This window comes from Theobroma cacao, chromosome 9 (genome assembly GCF_000208745.1).
Source record: "Theobroma cacao cultivar B97-61/B2 chromosome 9, Criollo_cocoa_genome_V2, whole genome shotgun sequence".
Lineage (NCBI taxonomy): Eukaryota > Viridiplantae > Streptophyta > Magnoliopsida > Malvales > Malvaceae > Theobroma > Theobroma cacao.
In genome coordinates, this window is record NC_030858.1 from 2,368,527 (window position 1) to 2,379,427 (window position 10,901).

The window sequence follows — 10,901 nt, forward strand, 5'->3', positions numbered from 1 at the left end:
ACCTTCATTCCTAGTTTTTTTCTGATGACTTTGATATTTAAGGGAAAAGCAACAGATGTTTAACATTTCTGTAGCTTCCATCACTTCGTGTTGTGGTCACTTGATCTTGTCGTAGAGCCAGTGGGACTGTTACAAGTTCGAAAAGAGAGGAGACTCTTACGAGAAACTTGTTATCCTGCTTTCGAGCTCTTCTCTTCCATGCCTGGCTTTTTTTTTTTTCTTCTTTCTTTTTCGTCCCCGGATTTGATTCTTGGCTGTTAGGGGTCAAGACAAAGACCTGCTTTTCTGTGTATTGTGTATAGAAAACTATTAAGCGATGAACATACTTTCGATTTAATATTTTGGTAGTGGAAATGAATTGTTTATATATATATATATGGTACTTCAGTCTTCCTCTTGCTTTCTTCCGGAAGGGAATTTTTAATTCACCAGCAGAGGGACGATATGAAATAGAGCACTGATCTGAAAACCGTTCCTCTCGAGCGGAACTTCTAACTGAAGCTGCTATTTTTTTTATAGAAGTCTATACTTTATGACTACTGCAATTGGAGAGGGTGGTGAAGGCACTGTACTTGCTTAGCAAAAAAGAGAGCGTAGCCTTCCGCTTTCAGACTTCGACGCTGTAGACTAACTCCTTGCCTTCCTAACTCTAGCGGTAGCAGCAATGAGGTCGCCTCGTTTTTTGCTTAACCTAATTAATCAGGACCCGGGGAGAATGTTGTTGCAGACGTATTTCGGCTTTCTCTTGTTCATCAACTCGAAACTCATTCCTCTGCAGTTTATGTTACGGATCAGCCTCCTTTTCTTTCTTTATTGAGTTTTCCTTATACTCTAAGGGCACTTGCTCACTTAGAATGAAGATCAATAATAATAATGTGCGAAAGGCTTTACACAAGACCACAGAGCGAGAGAGAGAGAAAGCCTTCGATCGCTTACGTGCAAACGGCCATTCCTGGCTTGGCACCGATAACGCAAGGAGTACTCGGTAGTTGGGCACTGGATCCCTTCGGACTTGGCCTTGAGGAAGTCTTCCTCACGAGCCCGGCGCAGAATCATAGACGAGCCAGGGGCCAGGGGGCAGTTCTTTCTCGCCACTTACTTAAAGGGCAGCTGATGCATTAACCTATGCTAAATCTTGCCAGCCCAGAAGTTAATGCAACAGCAAAGGCCTTCTTCTTACAGCAGACGGTTCGATCAAAGAGTAAACTGCAATCTATGGCAGTTTCTTAAAGTCTGTAGCTCCTCAACGAAGGTAGGTTGACTAAGCCTAAGCCACTAAGGAAGTGTTTTGAATCAATATCTGCTATTAGGGGTGATGATGGATCCCACACAGCTTTACATCCGATCCAACCTATTAGGGGCCATGACGATCAATATCAATCAAATATTGAACTTGAATTTTGATCTAATCATTTTTGATGAAAACTTCGTACAAACATGATCTAAAAAATCTTATGATCTACCTTATACTCTTTTATTTCTTATGACTTCAATTAAGCTAAAACAAGTTTGCAAAAAGTAAAGGTTGGACCTTAGACCTATTTTACAAGTGGTCTCCCGGAGTGCTGGGATAGCATCCCAGGTCTAGCTTAAGTCTTGATTCAAGAACCAGAGTTGAGATCATGAGACCCAAAGCTGTCCTTCGGTGGGTTTCCAGTGTCTGGTGTTTTAAGTGGGTCAGGGACTGGGCTTCAAGAAAAAAACCTAATGGGCCATACTCCGGTATAAGAGTTTGGTGAAGACGTGAAGTAATCATTGTCAAGAACCCAAAAGAAAAAAGGCATGACCGCCACTGTTTCGGCTGATACATGGCCTGTGGGGAACTTGGGGAAGGGGCTTTGCTAGCTTGGAATAAAGGTTGAAGAAGTAGGGGATAAACATACCGTGGAGGTGCAATATGCTCTTTGATGTTTAAGTTTAAACGTTGCTGAGATTCGATTCTGAGTTGATTCAGAATATCTAAAGCCCCTTTCCCTCCCCAGTGGAATATACAGCTATTGATCAAGACTTCTTCCTTTAGTTTCATAAACCAAGGACAGCTTATCAGTTATATCAAATGGATAGATTTATGAAGGGAGAAAAAGATAGTAATATCTGGGCTGTAGCCTGCCTTTTGTACCTTTGAAAGCAACATCAAATTTGCAGACAATTCGGGAGGGTTTTTATCGATCGGCCAGAATTTGAGAAATCCTTCCAGGTTCATGGATTTTCTCTGGCAAACATCTGGTCTCATGCACCATTGCTACTTCACTGTGGTTTGTCACAATACTTGAAGTACCATATACATCCAACAAAAAGTTCACTGCTTTCCGACATATTTTTACAAATTAATAATCAAATTTAATGATCTTCTTTTAGCTTTTATATAAGATCATTGTTCAACAATACATTCCACATTTTCCATCTACCAGAAAAAATATTCCCTATCGTCCTCCCATTTAAAGTTACCAAGTATTTGAATCGAGAATAAACATCTGTGGCGCACCTTATTACAAGAAAATCTCTCAACGTCGCTTGACGTGTCGGCCCATTACATGACCACGCAAGCGAGGATTCGGATTACACGAATCAAGTTTTATTCTAGTACGAACTAGCTCTTTCTTCTTTCATCTGAAACTTTTTTGCTTTTTCTATTTTCATTTTGCAGTCAAGACTAGTCATAATTACATCAATGTCCATATTTAGAAAGCATGTGTTAAGAAAGATATACACAAATTGTTTCGTGAACGATAGATGAAGTCTTAGCCAAAAACAGTGGGAGGGCTTCTTGCACGACCTTCTCTTTGAGCCTGAGAGTGAAGAGATAGGACAGGATATCATTGACAGCATGGAGAAGAGATTAGGTGCCGGAGCTGGAATGATTGAGTGTCCCTGGTAAATGATCTTTGCAGGATAGATTAAGGGTTTTCTTTAACCCAAAGTTAGGCAAAGAACGTAGATGTCTTCAGAAAGTTCACTACTCATCCACATGTACCCTTGGGGCTCCGGCGCCCTGGTTTGCTTTGAAAATATCTTCACTTACTTGACTCTGATGTTCAACATCTGACTGAATCAATTGCAATTTTCATGTGCGCCGCCCAGCTCTCTTATATTTTTCATAATTGACAGAAAGTGACGCATCCAAATTACATTGTATTTGTACATATGACCAAATATCTCTCATTAGACTCTCTCAGAATATTGTCTTGACTCTTGAGAAAGATGGAAAGATCAATGGGATAATATTCTTAATACACCTCTTGGGTTCTCACTGCTTTCGTACTTATACATATATAACAAGAAGCTTCTTTGTCCATAAAAAAATTGTTAGTTTGTGGATCAAATTTAGAATTTTACAGTACCCAAATGATTTGTCAACTCTTAAAACAACACCTTTTCTTTTTTTTCATATCTAGCGGAGATCAGATGACATGAAAGATTTAAGCTAGCAAGGCATAAGCTTCGGACACACGTCTCTCGAGTCAAGTTTAATTCTTACTCTTATTATGATAACTCCATGGGACACATTAGTGTAATGTAGGAACTCGAACCAGGGAACGACTTGCTTAGATAACAATGAAAGAGTGCCAACCAGGAGGACAGTACTCAAACTCCGACAATTCCACGTAACTATTTCAATTTATATGATGACAATCATAGATGACTTGTTGCCAGTATATATTATTATACACTAGTACTATAACAGATATTAATATAAATCATCCACTGAAACATTTAACAGAATCTGTAATATTACAATATATAGTACCTGATCAGTTGTAAGGATTCAACAGGTTTTATTTCAATCGTATTGACGTTGGGTTTGTCGAAGAGCATTAAATCCAACAATTTTTCCACACATAGAGTTGGAAAATATTATTCCAAGCTTGATTGCAATAAATCACTAGAAATTATTCTTTACGGAGAAACACACGTAACCATCTAGATTTGAGCCTTGATAGCATCCTCCATTTTCTTTGCCATGAATTGGAGACAATAATCACGATGAGAAACCAAATCTTCCAGTCTCCACCCTTCAAACGGATCAGCTATAAAAGACCACTCGATCTTGCACCCTGCAGGTTCACCGCCACCCTCCGTCGGCAAGACTTTGAGAGTGGCCACGTAGTTCTTAAACCCAGCAGTATTTTCCAGGACCTCGTAATTTAGGCAGTGGTTGGTCCGATCAATGGTCAAAAGCTTCTCGTTGGCCCATCCAATCTTGGTTGCGCAATGACGGACCAGGCCAGGCTGCCCTGGAGTTCCTTCTACTCGGTAACATTTATCCAAGTTGGGATAGAACTTGTCTATGTTGCAGAAATCCTCCAGGAACGGCCATATCTGCTCTGCTGTTGAGCCTTTTAGCTCCGCCGTGGCCCTCCCTTCCCATTTTGGTTGTGTTTCTTCGGCCATTTGTGAGAGAAAAGCCAAGGGAGAGAGATAGAATAGAGAGATGGAGAGAATGTGAAGTGATTGCATAGAGCGCAGTCGTATATATAGATAATCAGGGTATGTAGTTTTCATACAGTAAGCTGCATGGTCTGCCAGATTACCAAAATCAGCCTCGTCATTTCGATTTTAATTATTAAAATTGGGTCTTATTTACTGATGGTTATAAATACTTTTTAAAATTCATTAAATTATTATTTTAAAAAATATTTTTACTTAATACATTAATAACTCGTTTTTCTTAAGGTAGCCTGGGATGATATCTTATATTAGTATGCTTCATAATTTACAGAGTAAGTGTACGTTGTTTTTTTGTTGGTAGAGCAAGTACACTTCATGCCTGACCCAGAGGAACCCCTGAACCTTTTCTTGCTTGTCATATTAATGGTTTCGGGTAAAAAATCAATCATTTCTTGTTGTAATTTACAGCAAAAATAGAAGTTTCTCAGGTTGTCTTGTCACTCATAGACAAACAAGCCTTCACTGCTTCTATACCAAACATGAAGAACGAAAGATGATTAAGGCTTGTCATGTTAAAGGTAATCAACCATTTATTGTTCTATTTTACAGCAAAAATAGAAGTTTTTCTGGTTTGTCTTGTCACTTATTGACTAACGAAGACCTTCACAGGTTGTACACGGAACATGAAGGATTCATAACGAAAAGTAAGGCTTGCCATAGTAAAGGTTTTCGGGGTACAAAAATCCATAATTTCTTCTTGTATTTTCCAGCAAAAGTAGAAGTTTCTCTGGTTTGTCTTGTCACTCATAGACTAGCAATACCTTTACTGCCTGCATACGGCGCATGAAGAATCCAGAACTTAAGTAAGGGTAACTAGCAGCCTCTCTGGGCAATTTGATTCCGGCAAGTAATTTTGTTGGAGTTTTGAGTTACGATTTTCTAGCCAACCGATGACTATTACTACTAATTCAACAAACGGTTCCCTTTTAGTAGTAGAAATTGGAGTCACTTGAAAGGCAGATCGATTTGGTTAGCATAACGGGAATCAAAAGGTAACTCGTTATCCGTTGCAAAATCTGAAAAATAAATAAAAAATTAATAAAATAAGTAAAAAAAAAAAAAATTTAAAGCGTGATTTCATTGTCTTTAAAAGATAATTTTTGCCATACGAAACTTGGTGCAAAAAGACTAAATAATTATCTTCTAAGATTTAATAGACCTTTCCTGATCAATTTATATAAACTATCAGACATAATAGGAACAATTAAAAAATTAATAATAAAAAAGAATGTAGTAAAATAAGAAAGCGAAGGAAACAAAGAAAATGATGGTATTTATAGAGAAAAGCGATTGATTGAATCAAGAGAAAATCAAGATTACGTTATAAAATATTCTGAAAGATCGGAGTAAAAGGAACGTTACAAAATATTTTGAAAGACTTGATAAAAATATTAAGTCTAATTCAATAAAAAATTAGTTCTTTTTTTACCAGGATAAAAATTTCAAGTAAAATGAACGTTACAGAATATTTTGAAAGAGTTGGTAAAAAGATTGAGTCTAATTCAATCAAAAATTAATTTTTTTTAGCATGAGAAAAATTTCAAGTAAAATGAACGTTACAAAATATACTAAAAGACCTGGTAAAAAGATTGAGTTAGATTCAATCAAAAACTAATTCTTTCTTTACCATGGTAAAAAGACTAAGTCACGGTAAGTTAAGAAATAAAGCTACCAAGATACAAAATATCACATGGGCTTAATCAATATGTATATTTGCGCACAGGAAAGAAATATGCACTTTCATCAAATGCATCAGACTCTCATTAATCTAAGTATATTTAGATTAAGCCATATTATCACCTCTAATTTTCTTTAATTGGTTATTAACATTATAAAAAGTATTCACAAGTGTAATATTAAAATGTTCAAACTTTTTAAATTACCTCTCAACATAATGCTCTTATGTTAATATTAGACCACTATCACGTCTTATGATTTTAACACTCAAAATATCATTAGCTTCTCCAAAATTTTTCATATCAAAACTAAACATAAAACAGTATCATACACAACTATAATCCATCATATATCACATCATATCTAGAGGTATATATAAACATATATTCAATTTCTGAATTACATGACTAGCACTATAATTTCACCATCCAAGATTCACATATTATTCTTATCTAGCTAGTTTTGCCATTACAATGTTACGTCCAATTTTAGGTGACATGGTCACATCTTATTTTCCTTTAACTTCACACATACTCACAATCTTAAAATCAATTAACAATCCATGTTTATAGAGACATATTTGTCTAATTAATCATACACAATTTTCAACCAATTCCATTTACATGCCATACTTTGCTAGATACCTATCACCATTATCAAACATAACCAAATTATCAATTTCAAACATGTTTACGATCATATTTCCAGCTAAACATCAACATATTTAACAATACATTTCAATCATAATGACTCACCAAATAAGGCTCATTTAAAAAAAAATTGACATTTTTTCTCATACAATTACATACTAGTATTGTATTTAAGTATATAAATATAATAGGACATAACATTTGAAACATATTTTTAATCTATGCACAATCCACACATAAAGAACACAAATATTCACATAAAGACCAACAAACACCACTCGGCAATTGCACATTTCCGAAAATCACATTTCATGCACTTACTAAAGCATGCAAATTAAAATCAAAATTTCATGTTGACAACCATAAGAGAAATATTGAGTTAAAAAAAAAACTATTTACAAGTATCTAATTATTGGTACCCCAATTAAATCCCCTTGAATGAAGAAACACACAATCATTTCTCCATCAATTCCTTTACCTTATACAAGAAACTAAATGTAAAAGAATTATAAAATAATTACTATTATTGAAAGTTTGACATAAGATCTGGCAATGCTCACTGTGTAACACACCATGTCTTGTTGCATTTTTTTTTAATGTGCGAACAAATCATTCCATCATGTTAGCAAACTAAATATTCATTCTTCAAAATAAGTTAGTTCACTTTCCCAAGAAACTACACTTATTTCATACCAATTCTTTTTCATTTTGAGAAACCAAAATGATCATAACCTCAAAGTCACATAGCCCACACTTATATAATTTAGAAGATTTACATCAATAGTATTACACAAAAATTACTCTGGACATGTATAATGGCCCTAAATTAAACAGATTATATTTTTTCTTGTGATAAAAAGGAAAAAGTTAATATTTTAAAATATTAAAATGGTTGTCATTCTTTAACCCAAGAAAAAGTTAATTTTTTTTCCTCAATCATTGAAGAAGTTGAATATTCAAATATCTAACTAGTGAATGCTTCACCTACGCAAGCTGGAGCTAGGCAATGGCATTAGTTTCAACAAGAAAACGAGCAAAGAAAATTAAAAATCTCATATGCAAGATGACAAAGATAATGGTAATCTTTATCTTAAATTCAAGGCTTTACCATATTCTCAGGTCTTATTGTCACTAAAATTAGAATCAATACGGTCACATCATAAAAATTTAACATTACAACTTATAATTCAGTAAGATCAATAGAAGATTATAAGACGACAAACATACAATACGACCCAATGTTAAAATTTTCACTGAAATTTATCTTTAATTTAAACTTGTCAACATGCTATGGAGTTCAAAATTTATTTTCTACATGCAAAATTCATTGCACTATTTTTTTTTTTGAAAGGCAAAATTCATTGCACTATTATGACATGTCAAATCAAACATGGGCTCAAATCAAATAAATTAAATTGAGTTTAGAAAATTCAACCTGATTGAGTTTATGTTGCCTTTTCACCCATGCATTCTTCTTTGTGTTTCCATGAACTCAAGGACTAGCCACTTCTTTCACTAATTTAAATGTTATCCTTTATTTTGTGATTTATGTTTCGTTTTTTTTAGATCTGATTCATAACTCAAAAAGTATTAATCTCAATGCATTACATTCGAGTGAAATTAAAATTCAATAAAAGTTTTTTATCATAAAATTTTATGAAATATAGTATTTTTCCAGCATTATTTATCCAAAATACATTAGGAATGGGATGGTCTTCAAAACGGGGTACATTGGGATAGTCTTCATTAAGACCCAATGCTGTCATTCAGTGGGTTTCCAGTCTGGTGTTTTTAAGTGGGCGAGGAATTCTTTTGACAACCTCGTATAATTCGGGGCTCATAGCAAAATTCCCAATGGGCCGGACTCTGCTATAAGGGAGTTAATTGAAGTAATCAATTTCCACAACAGAAAATGCATGGCATGACCCCAAAGTTTTGGCTGTAATTATGACCTGTGGGGGACTTAAGGGAAGGGGCTTTCGCTAGCCTGGAATAAAGGTTGAAGAAGTCGGGTATAAGCATAGTGTGGAGATGCAGTATGCTCTTTGATGTGTAAGTTTAGCCGTTGCTGAGATTCGATTCAGAGTTGATTCAGAATAATCTAAAGCCCTCTCTCCTCCCCACTGGAATATTCAGCTCTTGGTCAAGACTTCTTCCTTTAGTTTCATCAATCCAGGACAGCTTATCACAAAATGGATAGATTTATGAGGGGAAAAATGATAGTAATTTCTGGGCTGTTACCTGCCTTTTGTGTACCTTTGAAAGTAACATCAGTTTTGCAGGCAACTTGGGAAGGTTTACATCAAGCCAGAATTTGAGAAATCCTTCCAGGTTCATGGGCTTTCTCTGCCAAACATCTGCTCTCATACACCATTTCTACTTGACTGCGATCTGTCGCCAAATCTTTAAGTACCATTACATCCAACGAGCACTTCACTGTTCTCCTACATTCTCCCATTTATAATTACAAAGTAATTGAATCGGGAATGAAAATCTGTCGAGCTCCGCATCACAAGAACATCTCTCAACGTCGTGTGACATGTCGGCCCATTACAAGGCCATGCAAACAACAACGAAAAACTTTTTTGAATTTCTTTTCTTTTATAAACAAAATATCGTAACAAACAGGTAATTTTGAAAGCACGTGTTGAGAAAGACATGCACAATTTCGTTTCGTGGAACGTTAGATAAAAGTCTTATTCCGGTAATTATCATAATCTGCCTGGCAAAGCATGATTTTATTTTGCGTGGTTTTATCAAATGTTGGCACCGTCGATCCCCTGTTGCTGAGTCATATCAGTAATTAAACTTTTTCAGTCGTGACTCGTGAGACCTGAGGCTCGAGTTCACAAATGCCGCGTGGTTAGCCTTAGAGTAGCTTTCTTCTAGTCTCAACTTTTCATGCTGAGTTTTACTATATTTATTTACTGGTAATCTGTTGAGCCACGTCTTGCTCAACTGCATGAATTTGGATTCTTAATCTTGTATTCATAGATGTTAGGATATAAATTTGGTTTAATAATACAATATTAGCTAAAATATTTGGATAAATAATAAAGATTGATATTATATAATAATGTGAAGTAATATATTCTTTGTTAATTAAGGTGGCATCGAGTTATACAATCATTATTTGGGGTTTTTTTTTCAATTAATACTATTTTTTATATAAATGCACATAACTTTTATTAGTATCATTATTTAACTCCAAAACCTCAGCCATTATTCAGATAATCATAGTCACTAAGCTTGTGTTTGTTGATTGCAATCATCATCTAATAATAACATATTTCACTTTATAAAATTCTAAACTCTCTTAAAAAATTATATATTTCTTGTCAAAATCATTTGATAAATTTTAATTCATTTTCTCTTTTTTATTTTTTAATTATTATATTCATTAAATTAATATGAGTAGATTATAGTACAACTTTGACCTTAATTAAAGATAATTTTTCATTTCGCATTGAACTCCTTGTACTAGTATTTATTAACCCTTTTTAAAAAAAAAAAAACTACCAAAGTAGTTTAAGTGTAATCTTTCAAACGGTTACCTAACCAATCAAGATGATTTGATATACATATTCTAACTATAAGGGGGGGGAATTGAAACATTGTGAAGTGTTGGCTGCAAACCACATTAATCGTTTTATAATAGTATTTTTCATTGACATAAACTTTTTATCTACTGAGGTTAATAATTATAATTTAGAAAAAATAAATTAAAGAGTTGGACAAAATTAATTACTGAGTAGTATTTAATTTATTTTTCTTGAGCTATAATATTACATTTAATTATTATTGTTATTATTATTTTTTAAATTGAAGTCAATGAAGTTAGTAAGTTAACTCAAGGGAGATTTAAAAAGAAGCTGATAAATTCTAAGTCGGGCAAGATTTGATTCGGGAAATGTAATACTGTATAATGCAATTAAAATAAGAAACAAGTAGTATTTTACAATAATTAAAACAGTTATAAAATAGAAATAAGACTTATTTTTGGAGTAAAAAACAAATAGAAATTTTTTTATTTTAACTCGTAGTAAGGAATTTAAGTATTTAACCGGGAGGAGTTAAAATTAGAATTCGAAATTAACAATTAGGGGAAAAAAAATCAATAGAGCA

General features: G+C 34.1%; 1 protein-coding gene across 1 annotated transcript; it reads right to left on the bottom strand.

Moving 5' to 3' along the window:
- Window positions 3,890-4,418, bottom strand: LOC18587996 (lachrymatory-factor synthase). The gene has a single exon (XM_007012101.2). It carries the CDS (start codon window positions 4,390-4,392, stop codon window positions 3,922-3,924), a length of 471 nt encoding a protein of 156 aa, XP_007012163.2. The 5' UTR covers window positions 4,393-4,418; the 3' UTR covers window positions 3,890-3,921.